The sequence below is a fragment of the Scardinius erythrophthalmus genome, assembly GCF_964197995.2.
Source record: "Scardinius erythrophthalmus genome assembly, chromosome: 9".
Classification (NCBI taxonomy): Eukaryota; Metazoa; Chordata; class Actinopteri; order Cypriniformes; family Leuciscidae; genus Scardinius; species Scardinius erythrophthalmus.
In genome coordinates, this window is record NC_138229.1 from 2,917,450 (window position 1) to 2,937,479 (window position 20,030).

A 20,030-nucleotide genomic window follows, 5' to 3' on the forward strand; every position below is an offset into this window, starting at 1 on the left:
GTTACTGTATGTCATGTCGTGTGTAGGTGGGACTTCCTCTCTGTTGTAAATATCACACACACACACCTCTGATAGTGTTCTACACAGACAGGAATATATCAGACTTAATAGCAGCTTTATCTCTGGACTTCAATAATCGTCAACACAAAAACATTCATTCATGGAGTGTTATTTTCTGAAGGGTTTCAGTTGGACGTTCCTCTGACTTTATTAAATGTTACTACTGGTTTTAGAATGTTCACGGAACATTCAAATGTAACGTTTCCCAGAATGTTTACAGATATAATGGAATGTTCCCTTAACGTTCACAAAACCAAAGCATCAGTGTTGGGGAGTAGATATATATATATATATATATTAGTGCTGTCAAATTGAGTAATTGCGCATAATCATATCAAACAAACGTTTTTGTTTATACTGTATATCGTGTGTTGTATATACTTTATATTTATATACAGTATATATTATATAAATGTTTTTGTGCCTGTCTGTGTGTGTGTGCGTATATATATATATATATATATATATATATATATATATATATATATATTTATATATGCTGTATTATGCATACATATTTGGGTGTGTACACACACACATACACACATATATATATAAACAAACCTTTGGTTAGATGTGATTAATTGTGATTAATCGATTTGAAATCACTATATATATATAATGTATGTTTTTTGTATTACTGAGTATTTGAGGGAAATACTGCAGAAAAATATTATGTATGTATTTTAATTTTGTAGTGAAATATGACCTGCACATGAATCTTGAGATTCACCTGATGGTAACAGAAGGAAAAATGTCCAATATTTTCTGATCACCCTGATTTTCCCTTTTCACGGCGAGTCTTGAAGCCAAAAAACCACAGCGCAGTCAGATACTGTAAAACTTTACTCATGTCAGTCGTATGTGTGTATGCGAGTGGACAAGCTATCAAAAAGAAAAATATACATATATATATTACACAGATCAAATGTATAACGTTAGCGGCACGACGTGTGGAGGGAGTGGGAGATGAGTGACAGGTGGGGCTGGTTGTCATGGTTACAGGTTTTGGCAGCACTGCAGTTTGTTGCCCTTCTGCCCGTCTGTAGTCGGCGGGACGCTGATGTCCACCACGTTGTTTCCCGGCGACTCGTCGTGGGCCGATCGCTCAGCGATTTGCTTCTGTGATACAATGCGATAAATTTCTACAGATGCAGGAGAAAGAGAGAGAGAGAAAGAGTGAGAACGGAGAGTTGTGAGCAGTGGTGGGGGAAGTTACTTTGAAAAGTAATGCATTACAATAGTGCGTTACTCCCTAATTGCATTACTTAGTTACTTTTTTTTTTTTTAAAGTAATGTGTTACGTTACTTTTGCATTACTTTTGAAAAATCATTAGGATATTAAGTAAAGATCATGTTCCATGAAGATATTTTGCAAATTTCCTACCGTAAATATATAAAGCATGTATTTTTGTGAGTGAATGCTGCACAATCGCCAACATAAATGACCAACTTTAAAGGAGATTTTCTCAATGTTTCGATTTTTTTGCACCCTCAGATTCAAGATTTTCGATCATAACAAACCATACATCAATGGAAATATTATTTATTCAGATTTTTCGTGATGTATAAATCTCAATTTCAAAAAAACTTTCTTGATAACACAAGAATAGATGCAGGAGAAGAAAGACTTACACTTACTTTACCAATAATTAAAAAAAAATCTATAGACATTTTTGCTTATGTTTTAACTGAATCATCGAAGGTCAGAAACAAGTACATTGGTCAATAAAAGTGAGATTACATGCATAAAAATTTGTTTTATTTAACATTAAGTTATTGGAGGTTTGCATAGTATTCTGATTTTGCATTTCACTGAATTTATTCATTTTGAGGAATATTGAATCTTTTTTTGTAAAAGTGAGATGAGTAAATGCACGCTCACATTTAGTCTAGAACTACTATAACAATCATGTTTACACACACACACACACACACGCCTCTGCACTTCGATTTGTCTCAACATGAGGACAGGAGAGCTGTCAGTCAATACATGGGAAAACAAAGTAACTTATTTGAAAAAGTAACTCATATATTTTGTTGTAAATTTTAAAAGTAATGCGTTACTTTACTAGTTACTTGAAAAAGTAATCTGATTACATAACTCAAGTTACTTGTAATGAGTTACCGCCAACACTGGTTGTGAGTGGATGAGCCTTGTTCAAAGTCACTGTAAAATAGCTTTATATTAGCTATTAATCTGTTGATTTTTATGATTATTATAAACCCATTAATTTCCAGATTCTTCCAGAATTAATTGCACATACTATGCAGGTCTTTTTCCATCTTATCTGTATTTTACATGTAAGTTTGATTTAAAAACGAAAGCTTTAGTGACCGGCGTACACATATCTCCATATATCAATCCCATAGAAACCAGTGCAAAGATTAAAATGAGGCGTTTTTCCCACCGTCCACTACAGTGGAGTAAAGAAATGTCTCCACCCGTAACTCATTTACCAGCAGGGTATCATGTTAGCATGTATGTTAACACAGCTAGATATAGATGTTATATAGATATAGTGAGTGACAATAAAGCACTTGCATATTGTTGTCCTATACTGTTAGTTTAACTGCTTCTATGGTTCTCATTTGTAAGTCGCTTTGGATAAAAATGTCTGCTAAATGAATAAATGTAATTGTTTTTAAAACATTCATACAGTCAGTCATCCAAAATATGAAAGAACCTTCAGCAAAATAACTCTCAATCAGTGTGTTATGCAAGTATAATGCATGGTAACACTTTAGTTTACGGTCCAGTTCTCACTATTAACTAGTTGCTCATTATCATGCATATTACTAGGATATCAACTGTTTATTAGTATTTATAAAGCACATATTAATGCCTTATTGTGCATGACCTTAATCCACCCAATACCTAAACTATTAATAAGCAGTGATTAGGAATTTAATATATTAATTAGAACTTCAAAATATGAACAAAAACTATAATCGTATATAAATTAGGTCACACTTTAGTTTGACCCAATTTACATACTACTATAGTTTTTATTCATATTTTTAAGTAGCTATTATTTTTGTGTTTTCAGTTTTCATTTTAATATTTTTTTCTCTTGTTCCTTTATTATTATTATAATTATTATTAATACATATTTCTATATGGGTTTTAGTATTATTTATATACTTTTATAGTTTTTATTTATATTTTTGTTTTCAGTTTGCATTTTAATTTTAATTTTTTTTTATCTTTTCCATTTTTATTAGTTTTTTTTTTAACTATTCCTCTCTTTTTTCAGTTTTAGTTTTTGGACTAAAACTTTACATTTTGGACAATTAGTCATTTTAATGCTTCAGTTTAGTTAGTTGCCAAAGCAGCATTGCATTGCATTGTTTTGCATCTAATAGTTATGTTTTATTTTATTTAAGCTTTATTTCAATTAACAATAAAAAAAAGAAATATTTTTAGTTTTAGTCAGTTGTAGTTAATGATAATAACCTTGCTCTCAATGCATTACATGTTACATTTTAGAGTCTGTGAACGTGAAATGTAGTGATATCTTAGACTTGATGATGCATTGCATAATTTAGTCAAGAATCGTTATGAAACCGCATTATTATAAGTGTGAATATTTACACTCCCATCTGAAATATCTCTGTAAAATCCTCTAATTCCTGGCAGGCAGTCACAGCTCAGATGCTGCAGTTTTAGAGTTGCATAACACGCCACTGTCGCTGCATGGGTTTTTAATGTTAGTTAGTGTATTGCTGCAGTGAGGAAGCATTTCATACGTGTGTGTGTGTACCTGTCAAAATGTTCTTGAACGCCTCCTCCACGTTAGTTGAATCCAGAGCGGACGTTTCGATGAATGACAGGTTATTTTTCTCTGGAAGAAAGCAGAAGGTGTTTAATATCACCAGCTTTTAAGAATATAACAGACCTCCTTCATGAAACACAAGCAGAATGAGTTTCAGTGCACATCTAATCACATTTAATGGGACTGTTATGACTTTTTTTTTTTAATTTTGAAAGCCTCTTCTGCTCGCCAAGGCTGGATTTATTTGATAAAAAATACAGTCAAAATTTTTAAATATTATTACAATTTAAAATAACTGTTTTCTATGTGAATATCTAGTTAAGTGTAATTTATTCCTGTGATCAAAGCTGTATTTTCAGCATCATTACTCCAGTCTTCAGTGTCACATGATCCTTCAGAAATCACTCTAATATGATGATTTCGCAAAGAAACATTTATGATTGTTACCAATGTTGAAAACATTTGTGCTGATTAATATTTTTGTTGGAATATTTTTTCAGGATTCTTTGATGAACAGAAAGCTCTAAAGAACAGCATTGTTTTGCAATAGAAATTTTCATAACATTATGAACATTATCAATGCATCCTTGCCAAACAAAAGCATTATTTTCTTACTCACCCAGTGACGATTTAATGAAAAGATTTGCACAGATGTTTCATTCTGTTTGTGTGCAATGCAATAATCGGTTCTGATATAGTTCATATTAATTTCTTATCCTAAATGCCTAAAAAAACTATTTTTATTTAGAATTTTATGAAGCAAATGGCATAATTCAGTAAATTACCGTAAATTAATTGAATTGATTCACTACTAATTAATACAATTATTTAAGTAAATTCATGCAATCATTGTCACCCTATTGTCAATCTCAAATGCTGTGTGATTTCTCTCCAACAACGATCACACAAACATAAGGAGTCACATATTGTCCCCCTCAGGATCCTCATGCGTGTGTGTGTGTGTGTGTGTGTGTGTGTTCTCTGTACCTGCGAAAGCTCTCGCCTCATCGGTGGGAACGGCCCTCAGGTGTCGCAGGTCGCTCTTGTTCCCCACCAGCATGATGACGATGTTGTTGTCGGCGTGATCTCGCAGCTCTTTCAGCCAGCGCTCCACGTTCTCATAGGTCAGATGCTTGGCGATGTCGTACACCAGCAGCGCGCCCACCGCTCCACGGTAATACCTGCGCGGGTGAGAAACACAGTTTAGTGCGGTTCATAAGGTAAGCATCACTATTACTGCTCAGGTTTAGTTATTTATTAGTGCTGACAGTTAAACGTGTTATTAACGGCGTTAACGCAAACCCATTTTAACGGCGTCAATTTTTTTTTCTCACGAGATTAATGTTCTTTTTGGCCTAGCAAACTTTGTCGTTTTTTTCACATGCTGTTGCAACAACTAGTAACGTTAGTTACAACTACAACACCACACCGGATCTAGCTAGACCGGACACAAAACGACAGGCCAAAGAGTAGTAGCAGAGCCCGTCTACGGAGAGCCTGGCCACTCCCTAGTAAGTCCTATTGTACCGAATTTTGGTTGTAGTTCCACCAGAGCTCCACTGGGGGCGATCGCCCATGAGTGCAAAATGAATGGGAGTCTATGGGGCTAGACGGCTAAATGTGTCTCTTTCACCCGATTGCCGTTGAGAAATCTCAGATTTGATTGTAGGTTTTGCAAGTTCAACATGGGTTATAGGTCGAAAGTTGAATGAACGAGTACTTGTGTCCTTTCGATTTCTTACAGGTTGAGTTGTTGTTGCCCATAACACGCTAGCATTCTGCTAATGAACGCTGATTGGTCAGTGAAGGACTGATTACGACCAGAGATACCGCTTGATGGCATTGTGTGTGTGTGTGTGTGTGTGTATTTTCGGCGTAGTCTTTTAAAACAACAGAACAAAACCTCTTCTAGTACGTGTATTTACCTGTGTCAGCTGTGTTGTCGATGCCTCGAGAGAAAAGAAAGTGCAGAGCGCGAAAGCACCAAAGTGACTGAAGGATCGCCGTAAAGCCGTATCTCTGGTCGTACAATGTGTATGATGTCATTGACACTTTAAAAGACTTTTTAAAGCAAATAAGTGACACCCAGCAATGTGTAATTTCTTTGCATCTCCTTTCGAATACAACATTCAAATTACTAGACAAAAAATTATATCCTGAGAAAAGTGGATTTTGAGGGGTATAGTGCCATAGACCTCCATTCATTCTGCACTCGTCCTGTGAGCGCCCTCATGTGGAGCCAGAGTGGAACTGCACTCGTCCTGTGAGCGCCCTCATGTGGAGCCAGAGTGGAACTGCACTCGTCCTGTGAGCGCCCTCATGTGGAGCCAGAGTGGAACTGCACTCGTCCTGTGAGCGCCCTCATGTGGAGCCAGAGTGGAACTGCACTCGTCCTGTGAGCGCCCTCATGTGGAGCCAGAGTGGAACTGCACTCGTCCTGTGAGCGCCCTCATGTGGAGGAACTGCACTCGTCCTGTGAGCGCCCTCATGTGGAGCCAGAGTGAAACTGCAACCAGTTCAGAAGCCGGAAGTTTACTGAGAGTGGAACTTCTCCCCTTATTAGACATTCTCTGGTAGTGGGCTAATGTTACGTTTTGAGAGGATGGTGAGCGTGAAGTGAATGCCAATAAGATTCTGAATGGAAAGTTTACTTTTAAAAAGTTGCCAAATGGTTCCATTGACAAGACCAACGTGATCTGTGTGTTCTGTCGTTGTGAACTGAGCGATCATCGCAACGAATGCGAATTCTCTGATGCGATTATTTGCTCCGAGTGAGAATGTTTGTGTGAAATTGAACACTACAGTATATGCTAATGTTGTTTTCAATAAAAAAAAACATTTGCACAAAGCAAGCCGATCCACTTTTCCATGTTGATAAGAGCATTAAAATGAGAAAAAAATAATGGGACAAAAAGAAATCAAGGGACATTTAGAATAGATAAAATATGTGCAATTAATTGCGAGTTAACTATGACATTAATGTGATAAATCGCGATTAAATATTTTAATCGTTTGACAGCACTAGTTTTTATTTGATTTACCCAGCTAACAGGGAACGTTTCTGGTAAAACTTTGGTTTTATAAGTATAAGACTATACGCTGGAAATTGTGAGAAATAAAGTCAGAATGCGACTCGCAATTGTTTTAAAAAGAAAAAAGGTTTGGATATCGTTTGAACGATTCCAATTCTGCTTATTGATTCCGATTCTGATCGATTCTTATCTAATTTCTATTTTAATAAGGTAAAAAAAAATTGCAAAACATTTAACTGTGGCTGAACAAAAATAAACAGGTGAAAGAACACGGTCGCACACAGGGATTTTTTTATGGTTTAAAATACCATAGCAAAGTCGAACGAACTAATATAAATTCCAAGCATTATTAAAGACAAGTAAATTAAAAGTAATTAAAAAAGAACAAATAAACTAATTAGCAATCGCACAAATAAATACAACTGAACAAAGATATAAATAGTGTGTTAAGAGTTTCAGGTATCCGGGTACAGAAACGAATCAAATGTTGTAATAGAGATCGACTGAAGGCTGTCTTTAGTAGAGAACACAAGTGCAGTTTATCTACCAAACATAAAATAAAGGCATGAACTCAAAGCAGAAACATGATGCTTATCACAAACAATACTAGACAAGGACACATGGCAAACATGAGGGTTAAATACACACATGACTAATGACTAGACAAGGGACACCGGTGAACAACGAACCAATGACAACACAGAACACATGGCAGGATCACATGACTAGAACAGGGGATCACATGACAGACATGATACAATATACTGTTACACATGTGGATTTTTGTTGTTTTGTTAACTGTTTATGTTCACTTAAGACATAACCTACAGTGTTTACAAGGATATTTTGACATATTTTTTGTGTGAAATTGTCTGTTCAAGTGCAAAAAGAGGAATAGAAGTTCAGTATTGTGCACTATACAGTATGAGAGCACGTCTTCTTGCGCTTGAATGGTTTAAAGTCATATTAAAATGCACAAGAAGGAATCGATAAAGACGAATAAAAATTTTAATTACAAGCATCCGATTAGAGAATTGGAATCGATTTTGATTTTCCAACCCTGGAAAAAAGTCAGTTTACATCTTGCAATTCTGACTTTATTTCCCACAGTTTCGAGCTTATTATCTGAATTGTGAGATAATACAACAAAATTATATTTTTTATTATAAACATACATTAACTACAATAGTTAACATGAACTAACAATGAAAAATAATTTTAAAGCATTTAGAAATTTATTTATTTATTGCATAAGTCATACATAAATGTTTATTCATTCATTCATTCATAACGTGCATGAACGAATAAAAAAAAAAGGAACAGGAAGAAGAAAATCTTATGGTACCTGTCGCTTATTTGTGCACATCAGAAAATAAATAAAAAACAGCTGCTTTATAAATGGATCAACCCCAATCCTCACCCCAAACACCAAACATTTTCAGTAATACCTATCTTTACACTTAATTATCATCATTTTAAGCGTGTATCAAACAAACAAAAAAAGAACAAAATCTTAGTTATTGTTAATTTCAACATTTACAAAAAAAAAAAAAAAAAAACATTAAATCAAAAGCTGCATCTGCTGATATTATTAAATGGACCTGAGCTGACATGAACTAACAATTAACAATTGTTTTTTTTATCAACTATTGAATAAATACCTAATATTGAATAAATACCGTTTACGCCTTACAATAAGACTCCATTAGTTCATGCATTAACTAAAATTAACTGACATTGAGCAATTCATTTGTCATTTATCCTCAAAATAATACAGTTTAATGACTGAGATGAAGAATGCAAATGTTATTTTTGGTCCAAGGGAATCAGAACCACGTCTGTTCACCGACAGCCACAAATGCAAATAATTCCCATTTGTGGAATATTTAACAAATTTGATTTGATTCCTGCATATTTTTAATCCAGGTTACATAAAAATAAAAGAGATTACAATTTATTTTACAGTACATGTACTTACAGTGTACATACCCAAGAAAGTACTGATAATATAAGGTAAACACATGGGTTAAGGTTAAGTTTGGTTGTTGTAACTGCTATAATAAGTACATGTACATGTGGAACAAATAACTTGAGCAACTTCTGACACATGGATCTGCAATGTTGGCTTTGTCACGTCTGTTGTAGACAGAAAATACGATGAAGCATTAGATCTAATTGTCACGAACTGCTCTGACACATGCAGCTTTATTAGAGTAATCCAGAATTATGATCCAGAAACACAAGAAAACACAGGGCAGGAAATCCAGAAAGAAAACAGGGCAGAAAAACTAGTGATGGGCGAATTCAAAACATTGAAGCTTCGAACCTTTTTGAATCTTTTGTTTCGAATCAGTGGTTCAGAGTGTGTATCAAACTACAAAAGTCACGTGATTTCAGTCAACGATGCTTTGTTACGTCATAACTCTTTCAAACTGTGAACCCACGAATCACCAGCGGCGAACCATTGAACAAGTGTCTATGGGGTTTATACATCTGAGACATTTGTATAAAGGAATAATAGTAGTTAATGGTCTCTTATTGGCATGTTTACCTGAGCAATCCATGATGGAACAAACAAAACAAGCCCTAGAAATTGATAAAAACACACTTGATATTCAATCTTATTTAGATGATTAGTTAACTGCATTTGATAGAAATTAATTTCAATGAAACATTTGAAATGGGTTTGTAAAAAGTGTTTTAATGCATGTTTGACCTGAGTTTGTTGCATTTACACTGTTTTGACCAGAAGGGGTCACCAGTGTGTGTCATTTCAAACGCTTCGAAACAGTGAATCATTTTGCAAAGAAATTTGTTCAATTGATTCAAAGATTTGAAATGGTTTGTTTCTACCATCACTAAGAAAAAAAGAGGGAAAACCACAAAAGTTAATCACACACAGGTGGAAGTAATCAGACCATTAGTGATCATGAACGAATGCGCCATGACTGCGGTTGTTATGCTTCCCTCTTCTCTCAGCTCGCTTTCTGATTGGGTTACGTTTCGTTCCACCTGACAATCAACAGGATACGTGCGCGTTTGTCCACAGCGTTCCCCCCACACATCAGGATTTCTGATCGGAAATATTCAACATGTTGGAATACGATTCGCGATCGGGCGGCTCCGACGTTCTTCCGAGCAGGTTTGCACTCTTAACACACCTCACACCACAGGAAAATCTGATAAGATAATCCAGTGGTTCTCAACTCCAGTCCTCAGGACCCGCTGCTCTGCACATTTTGTATGTCTCTCTTATCTGACACACTCAGTTCAGTTCATGGAGTTTCTCCTAACGAACTGATGATCTGGTTCAGGTGTGTTAAATAAGGGAGACATACAAAATGTGCAGAGCAGTGGGTCCCGAGGACTGGAGTTGAGAACCACTGAGATAATCGGTAGAATCATCAAGATAATCGGAACTTTAGTTAAGATTGTCGGAAGGGGAGAAATCGGCCCGAATATCTTGTGGTGTGGCCCCAGCATAAGTTCTGAGAGTGTCTTTATCTGGGTGAAGGTATTAAAGGGGTGGTATAATGCGCTTTTCACAAGATGTAAAATAAGTCTCTGATGTCCCTAGAGTGTGTATGTGAAGTTTCAGCTCAAAATACCCCACAGATATTTTTATATAGCATGTTAAAATTGTCTCTTTTTGAGGGTGAGCAAAAACGCACCGTTTTGTGTCTGTCCCTTTAAATGCAAATGAGCTGCTGCTCCCGGCACAGGGGGCGGAGCTTCAAGAGCTCGTGTCCTTTTACCTCACACACACATGCACTGAACATTTCAAAAACTTTTAGTCTTTTATGTTCAAACCGGAGTCAGAAAGATGGAGAGACTCGAGAAGAAGTGACAACATGTAGACAACATTTCTGAATGGTTATTTGGTGAATTTATGACGCTGATGTGTAGTTATCTTCTAGTCACTGATTAGCATATTCTGTCATGATAATCTATAAATCGTGTTCAGGGGGCGGGGTTTATGTAAATTCTAGGGTTGGTGATGTCACTAACCCGGGAGGAATGTGGTGTAGTCTCTACCAGCCGTTTGTTGTAGTCCTTAAAAAGCCATTTCTTTAAAAGCAAATATCTTCCTTTGCTCTGAACTTTGAGCGTCGTAACTTTGCAGATGTTGTTTATGATCAAACAGCAACATTACACACTAACTAAAGTTAGAAATGGCAAATCATAATCAACCACCCCTTTAAAAATATTTATCTACAAAAGGCGGGCCCAGCAAAGGTTGTGAACGCATCAAGGCTTCTGTGATCTGATATAGCCTGTACTCACGCAGAGGTGATGGCCCTGTACCGCTCCTGTCCCGCCGTATCCCAGATCTGAGCTTTTATCGTCTTGCCGTCCACCTGAATGCTCCTGGTGGCGAACTCCACTCCTATCGTGCTCTTGCTCTCCAGGTTGAACTCGTTGCGTGTGAAGCGCGACAGCAGGTTACTCTTCCCGACACCCGAATCTCCGATGAGAACAACTGAGAGCGGACGCACACACACAGACAAAAATATGATATTACTCGGATAAAAAGGTATAAAAGCGGTCACTGGGACAGTAACCTTCAAAAGGGTTCTAATATGTACCATTTAGGTACTAATTTGTACTCTTTATGTACAAAGGTGTAGCTTTTGAAAAGGTACCGCCACAGTGACAGCTTTTGTACCTTTTTTCCTGAGAGTGTTTTGCAAGATGAGAAAGTTTATCTATGTATCATCTCTTTTAATTCCTTTTATAACTGTTTTAATTTCCCTTGCTTTTCTTTTGTAAAAAATATATTGTTATGTTCTCCATATTTGTCCATGGACTTTTTATTTTAATTCCTTTCTGTGTAAAGCACTTTGAATTACCATAGTGTATGAAATGTGCTATATAAATAAACTGGGATCTCTCCACAGTCTTGACTTAATAAAATGTTAACATTCAGTTTGGGCTCGGTAAGATTTTGTTTGAAGATATTTAATACTTTCATTCAGTAAGGAAGCATTAAATTGATCAAAAGTGACATTTTTATAATGTTACTAAAGATTCTATTTCAGATAAATGCTGTTCTATTCGACATTCTATTCATTAAAGAATCCTTAAAAATTAAATGCATCATGTTTTCCACAAAATATGAAGCAGTTTTCAACATTGATAATAATCATAACCGTTTCTTGAGCATCAAATCATCATAAAATGATATCTGCAGGATCGTGTGACACTGAAGACTGGAGTAATGATGCTGAAAATTTATGTTTAACATATATTCACATAGAAAAACAGCTATTTTAAATTGTAATAATATTTCACAGTATTGGAAAATATGAAAAAAACGTTAAAAAAAATCTTACCGACCCCAAACTTGAGATCCTCTAGATCAGTGTTTCCCAACCCTGCTCCTGAGACACACCAACACTACACATTTGGGATGTCTCCCTTATTTGACCCATATATTTCTTGTCTCTGCGTCTCTATTAATGAGCTGATGAGTTGAAACAGGCGTGTTTGACTAGGAAGAGTTCAAAAATGTGTAGTATTTGTGTGCCTCCAGGAACAGGGTTGGGTAACACTGCTCTGAAGTACATAAACATACCTAAAATGGCTAATATTTGCCATTTTAGGTATGTTTATGTACTTTAGAGCCGTGTTTCCCAACCCTGTTCCTTATATTTGCCATTTGTCATTTCAGGTAGGCCTATGTTAGTCTAAGTATGTTTAGGTATGTTTTAGCAGTTTAAAAACTGCTGGGTTGTTTCATCCCAACTTTGGGTCAAATATGGACAAACCCAGCCATTGGGTTAAATTTTTAAATTACATTTTTAACCCAACGTTTGGGTTTGTCCATATTTGACCCAAATTGGGTTAAAACAACCCAGCATTTTAATTCATTCAAAACCACCTATAGCTTTAAAAAAAAACATAAATTGAAGCCACCAAAATGGTAATATGAGGAACAATATGTATATAATATATATAATATATGTATATATATATATATATATATATATATATGTGGGTCAGATATGGGCTAACCCAACGTTGGATTAAAAATGCAATTTAAAAATGGACAAACCCAGCTGTTGGGTAACATTTTTAAATTGCATTTTCAAACCAACGTTTGGGTTAGTCCATATTTAACCCAAAATTGAGTTAAAACAACCCAGCATTTTTTAGAGTGATATATATATATATATATATATATAATTTGACTCATCATGCAAGCGTAACAAAATTAATTTTGAACTTTTTCAGATCTCTCTCTCTCTCTCTCTCTCTCTCTCTCTCCAGTCATTTCTTTTCGAACGCGTTCTTGTTTCCAAGGCCCATTACTCAAGACCCAGTCTGATGCTTCTCTACAACATCTGTTGTGTTTACCACAGTAAAGGTGAGGTAACGATTGCTGGCGAGCTGTTCCTTTAAATCAGTGAATGAGTTTGCATTGATTTCCTTCAGCTCAGGGTCAGGGTGAGTGAGATGTCATGAGGGATGGCTGCTGATATCCTTATGTTGTCCTGCTAGGAAGTCAAGGCGAACTTTGTTCCACATATAACGCTGATCTTGTGAAAATCGAAATGTAACAGTTTTGCCGCGTCAGACTTTGATCGGGCGGTGACGTAATACAATCAAAGAAACATAGTAACATCGGTTACAATGTAACAAACCAGCTGGAGGAGAGAATATCATGATGTGACCTAATTATTATCATACAATACACTATCATAGAAAGCAGTGCGAAGCAAACAGACAAAATTGAGCGTCTTTTGTCTTAATTCCCTTCGAAGCATGTACTGTACACCAAGATCCTAATTTAAGCACATCTTTAATGCATCATATTCAATTTCCCATCATTCAGGCCCAGATATCCTGATCCCAGCCGGTGTGAAAGCATGCAGGCCACCATCACACACAGATGTTTTACTGATCGATGGATATGTAGGTTATTGATGCCTCTGCGGGCGTTTCTATGTCAAAGACAGTTAAATATGGCATGATTTCAGACAGCTTTCCTGATACAACACACTCTCAAATGGTTGACAGATCTATGGTTCGAAACAATGGGTGGATTATGAATGATTACTCCTCTGTATGAGGGAATGCAGAATTTACCTTTGAACAAGAAATCGTATTCATCATCTCTGTTGGCCATTTTAGAGACGCCCGCTCCGTCCTGTAGTCCGAGGTAAATCAGATGATGCTGTATTAATAAACTCAAAGCAAGAAGAAATAATCAGATGAACACTGAAGACACACACACTGCGCCAGTGCTGCTGTCACACACACCGCAGGAAGAGTGCGATCTGCTCGGGCTGCATTAGAGGAGGAGTCCCGCAGATCATGACCATCTGTCCGGCAGAGGGCGCTATAAACACTGCATTACATCAGGGCCTTCATACATGTGTGCTGTGGCAAACCGTGATAGCTTCAAATGTTCACAGTGTTTCTCGTAATTTTTTTTACAAGATGTAAAATAAGTCTTTGATGTCTCCAGAGTGTGTATGTGAAGTTTCAGCTCAAAATACCCCACAGATATGTTTATATATCATGTTAAAATTGTCACTTTTTGAGGGTGAGCAAAAACACAACGTTTTTGTGTCTGTTCCTTTAAATGCAAATGAGCTGCTGCTCCAGGCACAGGGGGCGGAGCTTCAAGAGCTCGTGTCCTTTTACCTCATTATAGTAACAATTATGATTATAGAGCTCTCTAGTTCAATTATTTCTAGTAACAATTATGACTATAGAGCTCAACAAATGAATTTTTACTCTTCATAACATTTTTATTGTGTGTCAGTTCCTTAAATGTCATTTCCATCTAGGGTGACCACCTGCTAATAAGCCCAAGGGGGGACAAGGGGTATGTTTCTGAGGGACAATGTGGGACACTGCTGGCGCGGCGGTGCCCCACTGGCAGACTCACTGATAGTGGTTTACCCATTTCTAGCACATACCACCTTGCATAGTATTAATAATGCCCTATTCTCCTAAACGTGTAATTTTTATGTATGCTCATGAATAAGCCAACCAATGTGTATTTTTTTTCTAAATAAAGACTCATAATATTTTGAACATTCAATGAATTGACAGATGTACTTCCACTTAAGATTTACTATTTAATTTTATTTATTTTTCATTACAATTTATTTACTTTAAATAAATTAATAAATTATAATATAAATTTATAGGATTAACAGGAATTGTAGTTGCTCAACACCACAGGAACAGTTAAAAAAAAAATTGAACGATTCACCTCGTATTCCCCTCCCTCCATGTCCGATTGAGAAGGACGTTTTGCAAAGGTCACAAAAAGCCCTCTCGGTATCCCCCTCAACACCTTTCAGCCACAAATATTAATTTCCCCATTCTTGTTTCTTGTACTTACACCTTTTCTTTTTAATTGATGATGCCGTTGCCTCTCAGACTCAGTCTCTTTCTCGAATTTTCTCGAGCGCGCATCTAAAAGTTCCTTCCTTCCAAGTGTGTCTGGTATGCGCGTGCGTACGCTGTCATGACAACAACGAAAAAGTTGACAACAACCTAGTCAGCAGTTCAACTGAGGGGTTTGTGTGACAACAATAGCGTGCTGAAATGCCAAGTAATGTTCGTTTGTCTGCTTGGGGCTCGAGTATATAGAGCGACCAACTTTTTTTTGAGCAAGCATTGATTATGCGTGACACGATCTCAATTTGCGTGACGCGTGAATTGGGCTTCAAACGCTGTGCGCGCACGCGCTACGCGGGACGGGTGGTCACCCTATTTCCATCACAGAATGCTCTTGAACACAAACGCATATTTTGAAATGTGGTAACTCTTTATTATCATATGCATGCATATAAGACGCATATCGGTACAAAACTATAATGCCAGGAAGTATTTATAATGAATTCATCAGGAATCTCAAGCGTTGGAGGAATCAGAGGCCAGAAGGAAATATGTGAGCTGATCTTTCATGACCCCAGTGTTTCCTGTGGCAGACAGGAAGTGATGTGTGACTGCTGAGTAAGCTTCCTAGCAGTAGAGGACAAATATGTTATATATTAACATGGTTAGAGATTTGGGTGTTTGCAATTTGGTTTGACGTTTTCCTAGAGCTAGGAAGCTGCAATGCATAAACTAATCCAAAGACATTGGCAGCTGGAAAGTCCATATTTTTAAGCAGCTTAGCAAAATGTTTCTAATAACACAATTATGCATGCTTTTATGGAAAGTGATGTAAGGTATATATTTTGTGCATTTCCTGAGAATCAACCCCGTCATGCATCATTTGAGCTACGGCACTGTAAAAATTATTAAACTAAAATTTTGAGTTAATACACTGAAAGAGGTTTTGTATTAACTCAAAGTTTTAGTTTCATTGAACTCAAAATGTTAATGCACCCCGGACACTTTCATTTTCAACCCATGTTTGGGTCAAATATGGACAAACACAACCGGTGGTTTAAATTAAAGTCCCCCTTGTGGTGAAAATCAAGCTTTTAAAGTTGTTTATGTGTCTATGTGGTGTTTTTAATGTGTAAATTCATAAGTCGACACCATTGCTGAGTATTTTCTCCTTAAAACTGCAGTCTCAAAAACACGCTTTGAAATCGCTGGTGTTTCTGACGTCACAAACTACCTTGTAACCAATCAGGGGTGCGTTTCCCGAAAGCATCGTTGGCCAACTATGGTCGCAAGTTCCGTCGTTACCAATAGAGTTCAATGGACATTGCGATGAACTTGCGACCATAGTTGGCCAACGATGCTTTCGGGAAACGCACCCCTGATCAACGTGTGATCGTCAACCAGTGGATCTCTGAGCTGAGTGGAGACGGGCTCATTTGCATATTCATAGAACCGCGTATACTAAATGAGGCAAGGGTGTCGAGTTACATTCAAGATATTTTAAAGCATTTTTAAGGAAATACATTTAAATATTTAATTTTAGTGATTAAAGATGAGTTTTAAGTGATAAAATTTCTGATTTTGAAACGTTTAAACCTATAGGTTAATTTAAACCAATGGTTGTCATTGTCCATATGTGACCCAAACATGGGTTGAAACAACCCAGCATTTTTTAGAGTTATTAAAGTTTAAACAACAAATAATTGTTTAATTTTGAGGATTTATTAGTGAAATATAAAACTGATGGAAAGTGGACCATGAAATAAACCTAAAGTGTTTGTTTATTCGTTTATTGCTTTGTTATTGGTTTTAACATGCTTATTTTGGTCTTAATAAGAGCGTCGAGTGTGAAGATTCTGGGACGGTTGAGAGATTGTTAACGAGGTGAGTCACTTCACTTACCATGGTAACATGCAAATGAAGGCTTTATTTAGATTCCGTCACATGACTCAATGCAAAACTGCGACCAAAGCGTTTTTCTCTTTCATTCTCTGAGAGAGGATGACTTGAAATGTGTGTCATACTTACTATAAACTGTAATTGTTCCATCATATTTTATGATTAAAAGTTACATTTGTGTATATATGCCATAGTGCAAATCAGATCACAGTTATTTCTTCTTGACAGCAATGAGATTAAATTAATAGCAAGTTATTATTTCGTGTAAAAGTCTTAGACAAATTTCCTTGTTTTATCCTTTAGTATCAACAAATAGCATGTACAAGAACATATCCCATAATACAACAGAAGGACATTTCACATGCTTCTTTAAAAAGTGGAAAATAAAGAAAATACATAACCATACATTGTTGAATAAGCACAATTAAACATTCCTTTTTATATGAAAGTATTAAACGAACAGCATACTGCAGTTGTTTAAATTGCTTTTCATTTCATCTATGCATATTTTAACTGCCTTCTCAAGCACTGTAAAAAGAAGCTTGCCATTTGTGAATTTGCATTTGTGATTATGGAATTTGCATAAAAAGAAAATTTATAATTATAAATTATAATTATAAATATATAATAAAAAGGGAATTTATAATGAAACCAGCATCCTCTGAGTAAACATCCTTAATATAATAACCTAAGATCACATACAGTATATACTAGAAATGAACATTAAAATATTCTCAACAATAAAACTCTCAACATCTTTGGGTATTGTTATAGACCCCTTCACGGTCGACGTCACAGGAAAATTCTAAGTTCGCAGTGCGCATGTCGGGGTCAGAAAGTTCATTCCATCCCATTGAATTGTTGGTTAACCAGAGAATTTCTCGTCAAGAAAAATGCCTTATTGTTGCGTCGTGGACTGTGAAAATCACACCAGTTGTGGAGTCAAGTTTTTCAGGTTTCCTGCAGGATCTCATCGTTTTTTTTTTTTTTTTTTAAAGACGACATCTGTTCAGATCTATGTTTTTACAGTCTATGGTTCAGATACTGCTGCTATCTGCTAAGTAGCATGAGGTCACAATTAATGCCAGATATCGAACTTCACCTAACTATTAAACCAGTCTACAGTTTACAGAAAACATTTGTTTACTTACCAGGGCTTAACTATACCGTTGTCACAATAACTGTCAATAACACAATAACAACAAACACGAGCATCTTTGATCGTAGCATTGTCCCAGTCTGTCCGTTTATTATATAAAAAAATACACATACTTAACAGTGTTAAATTGTGTTAAAAAAGTGTAAAAACACCGTTCGACAGAACTGCTTGGTTTTGTTACCACAGTTATCTGCGTGGTTCCTCGACGATGAAGTTCCACATTTGCGGCTATCCAATACGAAAATGCATGCAGCAAATAAGCCGTTCACAATATTTTCTTCAGATAACTCCAAATTTCTCCCACACACTGGACTTGATTTTTGATGACTGTCGACAACTTTACAATCTCCACAAGCTATTCTTCTCTTCAACTCCTCAGCATCCATCTCGACGACTGCAAGCAGGTCGCGCGCGCGCGCGGTTATGATGCATTTTTAAAAGTGAAAGATCCTGGGAGGGCGTGGCGCGTGGACAAATAAACTGGATTTTAAATTATTTTATCAACTTGAAATACAGGCAATCAGGCATATTTTTGTAGACGTGTTCCTAAAAATCTGAATATATTTTTACGTTTGCATGTGATTGTTTTAAACCCGTGTTTAGACCCGTGTTTCCCCCGTGTCCGACCCGACACACATCGGATATTTTTCACCCGTTTGAGCAAAATTTGCGGGTCACCCGTCCGAACCCGTGCAGGACTCTAATCAGGCAGACAATCGCCATTAGCTAAAACAAGTTTATTATGGTTCTGTTCCCGTTCCTGTGATGGCAAAGACAGTGCATATATATGCCGGTCTATTAGCCGCACCATTTTTCTGACCCCATGCTGCGCGCGCACCCAACCTAGGCGTTCGATGTTTACAAACATTGAAGGGGTCTATATGCTCTTTTTGTTTGTGCATGGACTTTTATTATACTTCCTGTTTCCGGTTCTGTCTGCCATCTTTGTAGTCCTGTAGTTTTTGTAGTTTTCATGATCATTTGTGTCTTGTTAAGCTTGTGTATTTATAGCTCTTGAGTTTCTCTTGTCAGTTGTTGTTTGCACGTGTCTCTGTTCCTGGTTATTTGTTTATTGTGTTTCTTCCAGTAAAGATCAGATACTCTCATTCTCTTCATCTCCCAGCTGATCTCAGCAGGACCAAGTTTTGCTCTTCCTCTACATCTGTGTTCCTCCTGACAGACACTAGAGGGTGTCGTATGCATATACTCATGTGTGCTCATTTTTTACTCATCTGCATATTTTACATGTAGGTCTATAGCATTTGAATTTCTCTGAAAGTAATTTTTTTTTGCAGTTTAGTTTTAATAAATGGTCTGGATGGACTGTCACACATTCCTGAAAACTCTCTTTTCTCTCTCTTTCTTTTAAATGACCCCGTCTAGACTTGAAAGTTAAGTCTCTTTGCTCAGGCCAGAGTAAACCCCTTGTAGAACATACTTTCTTTAAAGGTTGTGAGGCAAGTTTCTGGCTAAATGTAGTACAGTATGCAATTTCATATCTTTTTCACTTCCAAAAACTGTAGTAAACAGTAGCATATTTAATGAAAATGTCCCATTAGATCCAGGCTATTTCAGTTTTTTACAGTATAGAGTAAGGGAACTTACTTACTTAGGCTACTTACAGGTTTAAATCGTAGAATTTACAGTAGGTTACCGATAAATTTACAATAATTTTGTTCACAAGTTATTGTGTATATGATTTCAATGCTCAGCACCCATTGAGAACAATTATTATCAACTACTGGA

The 20,030-nt window shown here is 36.4% G+C and overlaps 1 protein-coding gene across 1 annotated transcript; it reads right to left on the reverse strand.

Annotated features, from left to right (window-relative positions):
• Positions 1-694: 694 nt before the first annotated feature.
• rab11bb (RAB11B, member RAS oncogene family, b) lies at positions 695-14,143 on the reverse strand. Its single transcript, XM_081373339.1, has 5 exons — positions 13,958-14,143; positions 11,153-11,348; positions 4,824-5,017; positions 3,825-3,905; positions 695-1,205 (listed from the first exon to the last, which is right to left on the reverse strand). Exons 1-5 carry the CDS (start codon positions 13,995-13,997, stop codon positions 1,060-1,062), a joined length of 657 nt encoding a protein of 218 aa, XP_081229465.1. The 5' UTR covers positions 13,998-14,143; the 3' UTR covers positions 695-1,059.
• Between the last annotated feature and the right edge of the window lie 5,887 nt (positions 14,144-20,030).

What these genes read in the sequence shown, in the direction of transcription:
- rab11bb (XM_081373339.1), bottom strand. Translation starts at nt 13,997, where the DNA reads ATGGCCAACAGAGATGATGAATACGATTTCTTGTTCAAAG. An exon ending in ATACGATTTCTTGTTCAAAG is followed by an intron (nt 11,349 to 13,957) that starts GTAAATTCTGCA and finishes GTCCGCTCTCAG; the next exon opens with TTGTTCTCATCGGAGATTCG. An exon ending in TACAGGGCCATCACCTCTGC is followed by an intron (nt 5,018 to 11,152) that starts GTGAGTACAGGC and finishes TCACCCGCGCAG; the next exon opens with GTATTACCGTGGAGCGGTGG.